General features: G+C 40.6%; 2 protein-coding genes across 3 annotated transcripts in view; one reads left to right on the plus strand and one right to left on the minus strand.

Annotated features, from left to right (window-relative positions):
* The first annotated feature begins 2896 nt into the window (after nucleotides 1-2896).
* Nucleotides 2897-4162, plus strand: Gpr151 (G protein-coupled receptor 151). The gene has a single exon (XM_004664667.2). It carries the CDS (start codon nucleotides 2897-2899, stop codon nucleotides 4160-4162), a length of 1266 nt encoding a protein of 421 aa, XP_004664724.2.
* Nucleotides 4163-7677: 3515 nt separating this feature from the next.
* Tcerg1 (transcription elongation regulator 1) overlaps nucleotides 7678-16075 on the minus strand; it is a 66077-nt gene continuing 57679 nt past the window's right edge. For both annotated transcript variants that reach the window (XM_004664726.3, XM_004664729.3), the window contains 4 exons: nucleotides 12730-12909; nucleotides 11984-12067; nucleotides 9899-9999; nucleotides 7678-8735 (listed from right to left, as the gene is read on the minus strand). In XM_004664726.3, coding sequence (XP_004664783.2) covers nucleotides 8534-8735; nucleotides 9899-9999; nucleotides 11984-12067; nucleotides 12730-12909 — 567 coding nt within the window. In that variant the 3' untranslated portion in view covers nucleotides 7678-8533. The remainder of the gene's footprint in view (nucleotides 8736-9898; nucleotides 10000-11983; nucleotides 12068-12729; nucleotides 12910-16075) is intronic.

The raw sequence follows: 16075 nt of genomic DNA on the forward strand, positions 1-16075 counted from the left end.
TTTAAGGTAGGGTCTCACTCTAGCCCAGGCTGACCTGGAATTCACTATGGAGTCTCAGGGTGGCCTCGAACTCATGGCAATCCTCCTACCGTTGCCTCCCAAGTGCTGGGATTAAAGGCGTGTGCCACCACGCCCGTCTTGATTTTTTTTTTTCCCTTTGGTATTTTTTTTTTTTTTGGTTTTAAAAGTGTGGGTTTTTTTTGTTTTTTTTTTTGTTTTTTTTTTAGAAGAGGGGCTGGCCTTTTAAACATTTATTTATTTGGGTGGGTGGCACAAGAATGGGCACGCCAGGGCCTCTTGTCACTATAAATGAATTACAGATGCATGTGCCACTTTGTGTATCTGGCTTTATGTGGGTACTAGAGAATCAAACTCAGGTTTTTGGCATTGCAGGCAGGTGCCTTAACCATTGAGCCAGCTCCCCCCACTACTATGGGGACTTTTAAAGTTGGACTGAATGCATTGTATTTTACATCATGTATGGATATCAGTTTATGGGGGTCAGGGGCAGAATGTGGTGGTTTGATTCAGGTGTCCTCCATAAACGTAGGTGTTCTGAATGTTAGGTTACCAGTTGATGGAGATTTGGGAATTAACACCTTCTGGAGGCAGTGTATTGTTGGCGGTGGGCTTACGGGTGTTAGAGCCAGTTTCCCCTTGCCAGTGTTTGGCATACTCTCTTGTTGCTATTGTCCACCTGATGTTGGCCAGGGGATGATGTCCACCTTCTTCTCATGCCATCATTTTCCCCTGCCATGGTGGAGCTTCCCCTCAAGCCAGTAAGCCAAAATAAATGTCTTTTTCCCAGAAGTTGTTTTTGGTTGGGTGATTTCTACCAGCAATGTGAACCAGACCGCAACATTCCATAGGACGGGAGACAGCACTATTAAGAACCAATGCGTGTGGTCCCAGCACCTCTGGGGTTAAGAGCCTTCCTCTCACACCGCCCTCACTGCCACGGCAAGTTCCACGAGTGCCCGGCTGATATCAACTGCAGCTTGATAATGAAAATGTTGGAATGAAGTCTTACTAAATCTAATTATGGGTGACAAGTTTAGTCTATTGTGAGTTTTCTATTTTGCAGCTCTGAACTACCGCTGATTTACATGCTAATAAGACCTTAACAAGTAGTGGTAATGAAGGCAAATGTGATGAATTAATTCTTCAGAGAGAATTCCTAATGGATTGACAGAGATGAGATATAAAAGGAAAATCAACAATTAACTATATTGAAGACATTTTGAAGTTTCAAAACAAAGTGGCAAAGTTGGGGAAAGAAAAACAATGCTCAGATAAGATGATTTTAGAACCAGCCTAAAAATTAGATTTTTCACCAGGCAATATATACTGAAGGGGATTAGAAGAGTCAAAATCATTCAGCATGCCCAGCCTCCAGAGAACATGCTGTCCCGTGTGCGATGGAGTGAGCTCCATGAGTGTAGTGAGTGTGCTGGGCCGGGCAGACAGTCCTTAGGAAAGGAGAAGACGGCACCTAGAAGACTTTCACAGCCCCAGAGCTTCGTAAGTTTCCCCAGTACCACTTATTTCTGTCTGGGAGTTGGAACTGTTGTTTCTTAGAAGTGATGGTGAAAAATGGCACACAGGATCCTCATGGAGTGATGAGATGCTCTGAAGTTGGATTGCGAGGATTTCTGAGCAGCTGCAAATTTACTAAGACCTTAAGTGTATACTAAACTGTGTGAATTTACTGATGCATAAATTTATACATCAATAAAGTTACCCCCCCCTCCCAAGAAAAGTTACTTGGGATAGAGAAAAGAGTGGATTTCCTTGTTCTTATAATGTAGACTAGTCCTCAGTAGAAAGCATATTTTCTGCTGGTTTATGGAGAATGTGTGGTCTAGATACCACCAACACAAAGGACATTCTAAAGAGGTAGCAGGGAGAAAGGAGACCCAGAAGGCGGGGAGTGAGGCACCCATGCCTGGTTTGGGGTTGGAAGTGGGCTTCAGCAAACTGTCTGCTTCCATCCACACTCATGCCAAGGTTTCAGCATGAGAGCAGTTGCCCCTCCTAGATAGTCCTCAGCTGCATCCGTGTGACTTCTGTTGAAATCAGCCATTTGGACGCTGCATACTGAGATGCAATGGAACAATGAGGAGAATGTGAGCTGTTGCCATCATTTTTAAAAAAAATTCTACTTTATATTCAAAGTAGAATCTATACTTGCAAGAGATTTTGGACAGTTTGTTCTTCAAATGGACCCAAAGCAAATTTGTAGCCCAGGATTTAACTGGCTTCAGAGAAGTGCGGAGTTCAGTGTGGCCTCTTAGCAATGCTGGGCGAAGTATGTTAACCTGGCATTCAGAACACCTAAGTTTATGGGAGACACATGACTCAAAGCACCACAGGGAACTTGCTAGGTAATCAAATCATCAGGCCATAATCCAGACCAACTAGATGAGATTCTGTGCATGTTTAACTCTAAGGGGCTTGATTTAGATGTAGTGTTTATTAAATTTAGAGACTTTAGAAATCCAGTGAAGATTGTTAAAAAATAATTGCTTTGTCAGTAATCACCCCCCTTCATACCACCCAGGAACACACCCCGGTTACATGTACATTCTATTCATTTATCATTTATGAGGATATTTTTATCTCTCTACAAAGCTGGTCTTTAGTATCAGACTTGCTAATGAGCAGCAACCACACACTCCTGGCCTGTCATTCAGTAGTCACAGGTATACTGCACACAGAACTCAGCAGTCAATCTTCTTCCATTCTGTTCTCAAGGAAACAAGCAAGGGAGGGCCCAGAGGTGTCATTTGACACTGGCGATAGTTGTTCTCCCGCCTCCCTCTCCCATGGAAGAGTCAAGGTACAGACAAGGCTAAGTAAGCTAACTTCCATCAGGAGGTATTGGACAGAAAAAGTGATGCTGGCAGCTGCCTCTGCTGACTCCAACTCCAGCATCATGAACATGTCCTCTGCTCACTTGCATTTTGCAGGAGGGTACCTGCCCTCAGACTCCAAGGACTGGAGGACTATCATCCCAGCTCTATTGGTGGCTGTCTGCCTGGTGGGTTTCATGGGGAACTTGTGTGTGATTGGTGTCCTCCTCCACACTGCTTGGAAAGGAACGTCGTCCACGATCCACTCCCTGATTCTTAACCTCAGTCTGACTGACCTCTCTCTCCTGCTGTTTTCTGCACCTGTCCGAGCCACTGCGTACTCCAAGGGAGTCTGGGACCTAGGCTGGTTTGTCTGCAAGTCTTCTGACTGGTTCACCCACACATGCATGGCAGCCAAGAGCCTGACAATTGTTGCAGTAGCCAAAGTATGCTTCATGTATGCAAGTGATCCAGCCAAGCAAGTAAGCATCCACAACTGCACCATCTGGTCAGTGCTGGTGGCCATCTGGGTTGTGGCAAGCCTGCTGCCCCTTCCGGAATGGTTCTTCAGCTCCACCAGGCATCTTGCAGGGGTGGAAATGTGTCTCATGGATGTACCAGCTGTGGCCGAAGTGTTCACGTCAATGTTTGGTAAGCTCTACCCGCTCCTAGTATTTTGCTTTCCCTCACTTCTGGCCAGCTTTTATCTCTGGAGAGCTTATGACCAATGTAAAAAACGAGGTGCTAAGACTCAGAATCTCAGAAATCAGATGCGCTCAAAGCAACTCACAGTGATGCTGCTGAGCATTGCTGTCACCTCTGCTCTGCTATGGCTCCCCGAGTGGATAGCCTGGCTGTGGATGTGGCACCTGAAGGCTGGAAGCCCAGCTCCACCACACGGTTTCATAGCCCTCTCTCAAGTCCTAATGTTTTCCATCTCTTCAGCAAACCCTCTCATTTTTCTAGTGATGTCTGAAGAGTTCAAGGAAGGCTTAAAAGGCATATGGAAATGGATGATAAACAAAAAACCTCCAAATGTCTCACAGTCTCATGGAACACCAGCTGGCAACTTAGAGGTCCTTCCTGGCAAAGTCTCATCTCCAGAGTCCCCAACATCCATTCCAGAGAACAAACTTGGCTCTTCTAACTGTGGCAAAGAGAAAACTGAGAAGGCATGGGGGATTCCCATCCTCCCTGATGTAGAGCAGTTCTGGCATGACAGGGACACTGTGCCCTCAGCACAGGACAATGACCCTATCCCCTGGGAACATGAGGACCAAGAGACAGGAGATTGTGATAAACATGTTTAATTTCAAAGAAAAAAAACCTGATTATTTATGTGCTTGTACTGCTGCCTTACAATGAAATTCCCGTAAGAATCCCCCTCCTTTCTGCATTTTCAACATGTATAGTCTGGTAAGTAGGAAGCCATATAATAATCATGTTTGAGGATTTTAACTTCTGTCCAAGAACTCATTTCAAGTGTTTTCTAAAGATACAACTGCCTGGGTAACCTCAGCTGTTTTGTCCCTGGTCACCATGGCTTTTTCAGCAGGTGAGCCCTGGGACCAGCCCTCCCCCTGCGCTGTACTGCTGGTAGAGAGCTCGTCTACCAAACACTGAGCCCAGCTATCGTTAGCTTATTCCTGAGCTTTCTGGTCCCAGTAACTCAAAACTTACTCCCCCCCCCCCAAGCTTTTTAACAGTATTAACTTTATTTCAAGTTATCTTCATTTGCTTAATGTTAATTTCCTGTTGAAAGTTCAAATAATTTTCCTGACCAAAGTCTACAAAAAAAGAATTCTACCTTCCTCCGACTTTGAGATAGTTTCAAAACATAGCTATTTTTTAGCCCAAGTTTGATAAATTCAAGCTATTTACTATAGAAGCTGTTTCAATGATTTTTTTTAAAGCTGCTAGAATAAGATTTCAATTTTAGTAGCCTAAGATGACACTCTATACTATAATAGAGAACAAATTTAAAACTACCATTCTTTCTCTTCCAAAGTGGATCATTCCTCTACAAGCTAAAATTTCTTCCCCTCGATCTCTTTTTCTCCCAAGATAAAGTATAAGTTACAGTTAATGACCTAGGAATTAGCTACTGATTAAACACAGCCTCAAATATGAAGGAAGAATGTAGGTGGCAATTCTTCTTGCTCAAAGATGTTAAATTTACCTATAACAAACTGTGGATTAAACCATGGTTCAGCTCTTTAAAATATTGTATGGCTTTTTTGTTGTAGTTGTTGTTCATTTTTATTTGAGAGTGACACAGACAGAAAGAGTGAGAGAGAGAGAGAGAGAGAGAGAGAGAGGGAGAGAGGGAGAGAATGGGTGCGCCAGGGCTTCCAGCACTGCCAACGAACTCCAGACGCATGCACCCCCTTGTGCATCTGGCTAACGTGGGTCCTGGAGAATTGAGCCTCGAACCGGGGTCTTTAAGCTTCACAGGCAAGCGTTTAACCGCTAAGCCATCTCTCCAGCCCTATTGTATGGCTTTTAAGGCATACAGATATCAAGAGAAAGAAAAAAATAATCCACAGTCCTAACCACGGAAAAGCAAAACGGAGGCAAAAACCCAACCAACATGAAGACAGAATTTAGCTTAGAAAATAATAATCATCAGGGTGATGGCGCAAAAAGAAAAAAAAAAAGTTCCTAGAAATAAGGTAAAAATTGAATGACTGGAAATAACTCCATTCTCTATCAAAATAAAGCATATCAATAAAATACATTTCTTCCCCTTTTGAGTTTCTCTTGATTCTAACTACTTTCCTAAAAGAACTGCTGAGTTCCTGAGGAAGAGAACTACCTCTAAAGCAACAGTCAAGCTAGAAGAAAATGCTGTGCAAAGAACTGCTGTCTTTATGTGTAGTCTGGGTGTAGGGTAGGAGTGTCTTCCACAAAAGATCATGGTTTGCTTTAGAATACAAGCTACAGCTGCTTTCTTTACTTGGTTATAAATTTAATTTGAAACTCATATTCAAATGAAGTATAATTTAACTTAAGAATCTAACATAATTGCTGATTTCATAGGTACACAAGAAATTACCATTGAAATTATTTGTGATAAACCATTTCCCTTTGACTTTTATGTGTAAGCCTCTAGTATTAGGAATTGTAACATATAAAGAAATAAAAGCAATACTCTACTTCAGAGATTGAAAGCTACATGTGTCCTGTCATCATTTCAAAATCATTACTTGAAACAGTGGGGCTTGATGGGGTTGTCTGACCTTAACACTGCCACAGATCCTGTGGAAAACTGTAGATATGCAGATTCAGTGTGATTAAGTCCTGATCTGATCCCTACAGAACTCTTTTATGAGTGAGTAAACTCAAATCGTTTTCTGAGACAAAATTAGGAAATAGGAAGTATCAAGCCATTTTCTTTACTGAGAATAAGAGTTCAGTGAGTGGGTAAACACTACTATGAGGAATTTGGAAAAGGTGGCTTGTAGGGTGGCTATATTTTGTGTTAGTTTATTCCTTTTACCAAGAACTTCAACCTTACTCCTTATAAAGTTAACTTGTCCGCAAAGCCTATTGACACGGTTCAGTTCCCCAGTAACCCCATAAAGATAGATGGACAAAGTGACACATGCAACTGCAATTTGTCTGTAATGGCTAGAGGCCCTTGTACACCCATTCTCTCTCTCTCTCCTTGCAAATAAGTAAAAATATCTTTAATTACTTGGTAAGCTTATAAATTTTAAAAATAGAAAAAAAAATATCTTGTTCATCAATTTGACAGGTTTAGACCTCAGTCTCATTCATCAGTACCAGATTTCAACAGTTCATAGAATGTGGCAGCACTTGATAGATTTAAACTGAGTACTAAGTAATATAGATGTAACACACAGGTACAGATCAGAAGGTCTTCATTCCTTCTGGGATTTGTTATGATCATGTCAGTTTTGAGGTGACATAAAACAAACTATCTGGTTAACATTTATAGTGTACTTTTTTCTTTTTTTAAAATCCTACAAACCTGACTGATCTTCACATAGCCACGCTCCATAAGCTGACTCTTTTTTAAAAATTTATTTATATTTTATTTACTTGAGAGAAAGAGGCAGAGAAAGAATGGGCACGCCAGGGCCTCAAGCCACTACACATGAACTCCAGATGCATGAGACCCTTTGTGCATCTGGCTTATGTGGGTCCTGGAGAATCGAATCAAGATCCTTTGGCTTTGCAGGAAAATGCCATAACTGCTAAGCCATCTTTCCAGCCCCTCTCTTAAAAAACAAAACAAAACAAAAAAAAACTTTATTTTTATTTATTTGAGACAGAGAGAAAAAGAGAGAGGATGGAGAGCATGGGCGCACCAGGACCTCTAGCCACTGCAAAGGAACTCCAGACACATGCACCACCATGTGCATCTGGCTTACGTGGGACCTGGAGAGTCAAACTGGGGTCCTTAGGCTTCACAGGCATGCACCTAATTGCTAAGCCATCTCCCCCACCCTATGGTGTATTTTCTTACACATCTTATTTATATGGCACTCTGAAACTTGCAGCCTATGAGACAAAATACAATGTTTTTTGTTTGTGGTGACAAAGACAAATCTTTGACATGACACACTGAAAAGATGCCAAAAGGGCAAAAACCTTTAACATGTTAATATCAAAGAAGCAACTGGTATTACTGAAAACTGATTCTCTAAACTTTATTCCCTCTTATAGTGGAAATGCTGTATTAAAACTATGTGATGCTGAGGATTTAGTTAACTTTCTTTGTATCATGACTCATGTGCTTTCTTCAAAAATAGGTCAAGTTTTTTTTTATAAATGTTGTAACAATCATATACAATTCACATATATAAAAAGGATTGGTTTATTGTAGTTCAAATACATAAACTGACATTCAAACATTTTAAAATTAACCTTTAGAAACAAAATTCCAACATTCAAACAGGAGTAGAATTTATAGGGATCACCCAGAAAAGTAATTTGTTGTCTAATCCAGAATATTGATAAAGATCATTTAATGGAAAATAAAATATGTTTAGCCAGCAGTTCTACTCTGGCCAACATGTTAGTTATGAATGTGGCTCCATACCTGAGAAGAAATTTCTAAATAAATCTTCTCTTAGGCTAAACAACAAGACCTGGCCTATAATTCAAAGGGGATAATCAGAGCACATCAGTGAACAAATACAACTAAGTTGTTCTTTAGAAACAAAGGTAAAAGCACGTCCATTATAATAGTCTTAGTCTCTGGAAGAATTCAATTTTCAGTGTTTTCTCTTTTACCCGCTTTAGGAAACAAAATCAGAACAAAGCAAACCCCAACTTCGGTTTTCTTTAGGAGTCTGTGGTATTTGTGTCTTGCAAGTTCAAACCACAAATATTCCTATGTCTTGCATGTATAACACTGTTAGAAAGAACATCACCATGTCATTGACTTCCACACCTCATAAATGGATGATCTTTAGCTTCAAGATTTTAAATGTACTAGATAGCCTATACTTGAGTATGTATGTCAGTCATGCCACAGAAAGAAAAGCATCAGTATTTTCCAAGTGTCTGTTCAGAGACTGCTCACAAATGCTTCTCCTGCTCCTCGGATGGTTTTGCAATAGGTTGACTAATACGCATATATGTAAAACCTTGAATAGAGGCTCATGCAAGCTCTTCGAATTAACAGATACCCTAGGGAAGAGTACTAAGAATTATTTTGTTGATCGTCTAGTGGGCTCTGATGCTGTGGGAGGTGGAGGTGGACCCCGGCGATCCAAGTCGTCAACATATGCCACAATCAGTTTACGCCTTTCCTCTGGTACACAGTCCAATACTAGATATCGTTTGTCATTTTGCAATATTTTTTCTACATCCTTCAGGTGCTGATCAGATTCTTGGATTAGCTTTTTAGATCTGAAATAAGAAAAAAAAAAAGTACAAGAATTACTGACTGCTGTTCACTGGTCTTTCAGAAATGAGCTGGAAATGTCCATCTAGTTTCCTAATTGTGTTTCCATTTTTTTTTTTTTTTTAGAAAAATTTCACTGCAGCAGTAACCTTTGTAAGTCACCTCAGTAAAGACACCAAGGAGTGAAAGGGCCTCAGAAACTGAATTACCCTCCCACCCCTACTGGTGGTCCCTCCAGATCAGGGCTGAGGGTGGGTGGGTAAATCTTGCCCGTGCTGTACCTGTTCTGTGGATGAACAGAGGACTTCAGTCTGCGGGGCTGCCAATCCCAGCATCTTTCACAAGCTTTCACTTTCACATCTTTCACTAAATTAACTATAAAAATGTAGAAAGAAGTCTTACTTCACATCTAGTTTAAAAGCCCAAGCTGATGCAAAACATTAAGGATCCTGACAAAAAATCCAAATGCAAAATACCTAAAAACCACACCCTCAGCACTAACTATCCTCCCGTGCACAGACCCTTCACTAAGATGTTTCCAATTTGTCTTTTAAAGGAAGAAATGCTGGAGCATAAAACAAAAATGGTTGCCTGCATACTGACTGGTAAGCAGTGCAAAATGGTTTTCCTGATGATAAATTACTGACCGACAGGCAACTTGGGGTATGCTACACCAAAATCTTTTAAGGGCTCTGATTTTATAAAGATATTTTTAATCCAAGTGCACCCAGCAAGCTGCTTTTCTCTGAGAAAAAGTTTCTGCTGCACTTAAGTAGATGATTTTAAGCACTGAAATGAGCTAACCACACTAGTCTTCAGAGGAGGCAAAAATAATGACAATAAGAGATTCTATTAAGTCTCTGTGAAATAAAATTCTTAAAGAGTTGGGGATCCTCAAAAAAAAAAGCAGTGAAATAAAAACCAAAGTGTATTTTAAAAACTAGATGTTGGATCACACAAAGTAAGAACTGACATCTGGGCCCTTTCTTTAAGAAAAAAAATTACTGTAAATATGGGCTATATTTGCCCTTGGATAAAAGTTGGCATCTTCTTATTCCTAAAAATTAATAATGTTAACATGTGTGTGAATGCAAAGTATGCTCTGGCCATCAGAGTACAGGCTAGTGAAGACAGTGACTGTTGACATAAAACATTTCATTGCACACACCTATATGTGATAAATTTTGTCTCTTTCAAAAGCGTCCTGAAGTCAGCTTTGGCTGTGATGTATTTGTCTCTGATGTATTCTTCAAATTCTCTCTGTTTTTTCTGCAAGAAAAAAAAATTAGAATGGAGGTAGGATCCACAAATTCTAAAACATATAATAAATAATATGTTAAACCAGTAATTTGTAAGCCATGTAATAAAATTTAAAATAGGCAGTAAAATATACTGTTCTTTTTAAAAAAATATATATCAAAGTGAATTATCTGCAATGCTTTTTATTTTATTTTATTTTAATTTTTTTTTTTTTGTTTTTGTTTTTGTTTTTGTTTTTGTTTTTCGAGGTAGGGTCTCACTTTAGCTCAGGCTGACCTGGAATTCACTATGTAGTCTCAGGGTGGCCTTGAACTCCTTGTGATTCTCCTACCTCTTTCTCCCGAGTTACCCTCCCGAGCTGGGATTAAAGGCGTGCACCACCACACCTGGCTTGTAATGCATATTTTAAGCCCCCCCCCCCAAATAAATAAAGAACATCAAGAATGAGGGTATGACAACTGAAACTAAGGACAATTGGTGAAACAAGCAAGGGTGATGTTTTCCTGTGAACCGGATACCAGCACAAAGGGGAAGGAGATCAACGCGGAGAAAAATCAACTCCTACCAAATCAGAGAGCCAGAGCCTCAGAGCCCCCAACACCTCAGCACTGAAGCAGACCAAAAATGAACCCAACATGGCTCAGGGAAATTTTGCGGAAGAGGGGGCGGAAAGAATGTCAGAGTCACATGTTGGGTCATGATTTGCAGAGACATTTAGCATACCAATAACTGGGGACTAACTCCACAATGCACGACCCATTTACATCAACAAGGAGGGTCTAATGGGAGGGGGTAGATCATAGATGAGCCTAAACAATGGTACCAAACTGCCTGTATTTGATGAAAAGAAAACTAATAAATCAAATTAAAAAAAAAAAAAAGAAAAAGAATGAGGGTATGATGAACCACCCATAGCTAAAATAAGGTCTCACTCTATGCTCTATACTGCTAAATGTTTTACAAGAAGCATCTCCCTAAAAAAGGAAACTAGGGATTGTTTTCATCCCCTACAGGCTGTATCTTCAAGAACAAAACACTAATGGGGCCTAATTTATATATTACACCAAGTATTCCCTTAATACTCAGAATTTATGTAATATGCTAAGCACTTAGCTTTCTAGTGATAAAATTATTAGTGAGAGGTGTGTTCTTTGGTTTTAAAAAAGACCTTACTAAATAACTAAGTAGTTAGGTAAGTCAGAAATTAACAGTGGGTTTCCCAGCTATCAGTCTATCACTCTTTCTCAGTTATACATAGTTTGTGGCCCACAACCCAGTAATACAATTTTTTTCTTTTTCATTTTTTTTATTACAGCTAAAGGATTTGAGAAATGGGGTCTATGAATCTGTGGGGTTTTAAAGGCCAAACCTAGAGAACGAGTAAAGAAGTAACAAAAGGTCAAGGGACAAAATGGATACTAAGCAACTTTTCTTGGTATCATTCCTGACTTTGGACAGTAATTAAATTCGATTCCTACACGGGAATCAGTCTGTAGGAACAGGCTCAGCTTTTAAAACCCCAGGCATCTGCTATTTCTCTACTATGAAGATTTCATGGTATGTTTCAAGAGTTGGGTCTTTTGATGACTTATTACTAAGTGCCCAGCTTGAATATGTCTGCCTGGGGGAAACTGCAAGATTATTAAATTACAGCTTCATTAAATCTTTAAATCCCCTGAACACAAACTCAATACCAAAAATTAAGCTTTAGATAATGCTTTCATATTAATATATTGAGAACATTTTTTTAAAAAAAGAACTTAAAACTCCAGATTCACATAAATTCATCAGCTACTAAGCATCCAGTTAGTACTTATAATCTGTAAGGGGTAGGAGTTGCACACCTATAATCCCAGCACTCTGGAGGCAGACAGGGTATTACAAGCTGAAGACCAGACTAGACTACAGTGAGTTCCACACCAGCCTGTTCTACAGAAGGAGATCTTATTTGAAAAAGAAAACAGACAGTAAACCTGTCATAAAATTCCCTTACCCTGTCACTGGAGGAGAACTTAATGCACCGAGGATCTTCCTTAATGATTTTTTTTACTTCTTTCCAAGTGGACGTTAAGGTAATCTTTGAAAAGACAAATGAAGAGAAAACATAAATACAATTCCCTTTTATTCAGGGGGTCAAACGACAGCACATATGGTACATAATATTACACACTGACCTGCAATCTCTCGTAATGCCCAAGCGTAACTGGACTAGTTAGGGACAGGGAAGCAGCTTTAATGCAATTTCTTTTTGCTGGCTTGCCACAAGAGTAATTTTCATGGCCATACTTTCAAGGTGGCCTAAGACAATCACCTGCAAACCCTGTATTTACATGGCAAACATCGTAACTTCTGAAGAAACCATCACCAAAAAGAGAGCAGATAAACAGGAACAAAATCTAGATGACAAAGGGTACAAACTGCCAAATAAGGGGCCACAGTACCAAACTAAGAATGGAGAAATGAAGGTATTTACTAACCCTATCATCTGGAGAGATCACTGATCACCCACTGCTAAGGGCATTATCAATTACCAAAGGAGCAGTTATTAATTTGAAAACTGCAAAAAGAACTAATTTCTCAATAAGAAGAATGTTAGAAAGAAGGGAAAGTCAGTAAAGCCCTAGAATTCTATTAATAGGTATAAAGACCATGAGACACTAGAAATCACATCAGTATTGCTTGATGAATTATGAGCACAGCTTCACCCAGGTGAGAAACAGGAAAGGAGGAGGCTCTTACCGCAGAAGTCTCATCCAGAAGCTGCCGAAAGTGTTCCCTTTTCTTTTTGGTAAGTGCTTCAATGTGCTCATTAAAAAGCTTCTCTTTCTCCTCTCTTTCCAGTAAGGACCCAGATTCCCAGCGGTGGTCTTTTCTGAGTGTCCTCCGAGTATCGGACCATGACACATCTGATGAGCGTACCTAAACAAGGAAAACAATATATATCACCAAATATATGTCTTGTATTTAAACAATAAGAAGCTGAGGGCTGGAAGGATGGCTTAGAGGTTAAGGTGTTTGCCTGCAAAGCCTAAGGACCCAGGTTCAATTCCCCAGGACCCACGTTGGCCAGATAGATGCACAAGGGAGCACATGCATCTGGAGTTTGTTTGCAATGGCTGGAGGCCTGGGAGCACTTGTTCTTTCTCTCTCTCCCCCTCCCTCTTTCTCTGTCAAATAAATAAAAATAAAAATATTTTTTAAAAAATAAGAAGCTCAATAATCCAGTTCAGGAATGATGAAATGAATTACTTAGGTAATCACATTAAGAACTAAAAGCGGGGCTGGAGAGATGGCTTAGTGGTTAAGCGCTTGCCTGTGAAGCCTAAGGACCCTGGTTCGAGGCTCGGTTCCCCAGGACCCACGTTAGCCAGATGCACAAGGGGGCGCACGCGTCTGGAGTTCATTTGCAGAGGCTGGAAGCCCTGGCGCGCCCATTCTCTCTCTCTCCCTCTGTCTTTCTCTCTGTGTCTGTCGCTCTCAAATAAATAAATAAAAATAAAAATTAAAAAAAAAGAAAAGAAAAAAAGAACTAAAAGCGGGCTGGAGAGATGGCTTAGCGGTTAAGCGCTTGCCTGTGAAGCCTAAGGACCCCGGTTCGAGGCTCGGTTCCCCAGGTCCCACGTTAGCCAGATGCACAAGGGGGCGCACGCGTCTGGAGTTCGTTAGCAGAGGCTGGAAGCCCTGGCGCGCCCATTCTCTCTCTCTCCCTCTGTCTTTCTCTCTGTGTCTGTCACTCTCAAATTAAAAAAAAAATTAAAAAAAAAAAGAACTAAAAGCACTTCCTAAAAAAGTTATAGCCATCTAACTAGATCATGTTACAAATGAAGTTTATGTTAAAAGGCCTTTTTTTTAAAAAAATTTTATTTATTTATTTGAGAGCAACAGACACAGAGAGAAAGACAGATAGAGGGAGAGGGAGAGAATGGGCGCGCCAGGGCTTCCAGCCTCTGCAAACGAACTCCAGACGCGTGCGCCCCCTTGTGCATCTGGCTAATGTGGGACCTGGGGAACCGAGCCTCGAACCGGGGTCCTTAGGCTTCACAGGCAAGCGCTTAACCGCTAAGCCATCTCTCCAGCCCTTTTTTTTTTTTTTCTGACAGAGAGAAAGAGGCAGAGGATGGAGGAGCCAGAGCCTCCAGCCACTGCAAACAAGCTCCAAAAACATGCACCACCTTGTGCATATAGCTAACATGGGTCCTGGGGAATGGAACCTAGGTCCTTTGCTTTGCAGGCAAATGCCTTAACCGCTAAGCCATCCCTCCAGCCCTAAAAGGCCATTTTAAAAAGAATTTTCAGCAAGTTATATTAGTTCTGGGCACTAATGTAGCATTAACTCAATCAGCAATTAAGCAATGTAAGTTTCCCCTCACCCAGGTAAAAATCCTACTTTAGGGGCTGGAGAGATGACTTAGCAGTAAAGGCACATGCCTGTGAAGCATAAGGATCCAGGTTCAATTCTCCAGGTCCCATGTAAGCAGATGGACATGGTGGCGCATATATCTGGAGTTCGTTTGAGTGGCTAGAGGTCCTAGTGCACCCACTCCCTCTCTCTCTCATAAATAAATAAAAATAAATCTTTAAAAGAAAATAATACTTTATTTTAAACTAGAAACCTCAACTCCCAATGTTCAATGAAGCTATGAAATACATTAGAAAGAATGGTGATTGGAAAAGATGAAGAGAAGGTATCGTCTATCAACCAAACTACCTAATTATGTTAATTAGCTTGATTTAATTATTCCACATTGTGGTGCATACATATTGCATAAGATATATTGGACCCAAAAATACATACATTTATGATTTGTCTTAATTTTTGAACAAAGACAAAGTAACAAAAGATATAACAGAAGCTGGGTGTGGTGGTGCAAGCCTTTAATCCCAACACTAGGGAGACAGAGGTAGGACTGCCATGAGTTCACGGCCACCCTGAGATTAGAGTGAATTCCAAGTCAGCCTGGGCTAGAGTGAGACCCTACCTCAAAAAACCAAAGAATGAAGACATAACAGAGCTGGATGGCTTACCAAGACCATCAATGGTACCAGTACTAACAGTTTGGTCATATTGCTGGCAATGCAAGGAACTATGGGCCAGAAAAGATAAACAGATAGGAAATTAAAACATATATTCACCAAACACTGAAGTATGTGTAAGGTAAATACCATGTTTGGCACTATGTAAAGTAAGATGTTGTCTGTTCTTTCAGAGCACTTTTATTTTCTACAGAACTGACATAATAAGTGATGTAGAAGAGTATGATGAGCCCAAGGGTGATAACAAAGAACAATGAGATTACATCTGCCTACACAAGACAAAGCAGATCAAATAGAATGGCATGCACTCAGTAGCAACAGCTTCAAAGCATTCTAGGTGGAAGGCTGCAATACAGAGATGATGGATGGGACGATTTGAGTCATTCAATATGTGCAATTTCAACAAGACTGGAGCTCAAGAGGAAGTGAGGAAAGTAAAGGTAATAAATAATCAGGTAGAAGAGTCAACAAATAGTTTTTCTGTTATGCTAATGTGTTGAGCTGGGTATGGTAGAACATACTTGTAAGACAATGAGTAGGTTGAAGTCAGCCTGGGCTACACACAGCAAGAGCCTTACTCAGAACAAACAGAGCCAGAGAAATAGTTCAGCCATTTGCTTACTAGGCCAAGGACCACAATATGATCCTCCTTGGTGCACACATAAAGCTAGATGTGAAGTGATGCATACATCTGTAACCTATAACACAACACACCTATGGCAATGGGAGACAGAGCCAGGAGGATTTAGAAGCAAGAGTGGCAAGAGAGATTCTGTCTCAAGGTAGAAAAATACCCCAAGGTTCTCCTCTGACCTCCATGCAAGTGCTGAGTGCACCCATACACACATACATACACACACACGCACAAGTAGATTAAAAAAAGAAATTAAGGGCTGGAGAGATGGCTTAGTGGTTAAGGCACATGCCTACAAAGGCTAAGAACCCAGGTTCACATCTCCAGGTCCCATGTAAGCTAGATGCACATGGTGGTGCATGTGTCTGGAGTTTGTTTGCAGTGGCTAGAGGCCCTGGTGTGCCCATTCTCTCTCTC

The sequence above is a fragment of the Jaculus jaculus genome, chromosome 13, assembly GCF_020740685.1.
Source record: "Jaculus jaculus isolate mJacJac1 chromosome 13, mJacJac1.mat.Y.cur, whole genome shotgun sequence".
In the NCBI taxonomy this organism is placed as follows: Eukaryota; Metazoa; Chordata; class Mammalia; order Rodentia; family Dipodidae; genus Jaculus; species Jaculus jaculus.

Bases quoted from the DNA above. Each gene is read 5' to 3' on its own strand.
- Gpr151 (XM_004664667.2), top strand. From the start codon at position 2,897: ATGCTGGCAGCTGCCTCTGCTGACTCCAACTCCAGCATCATGAACATG.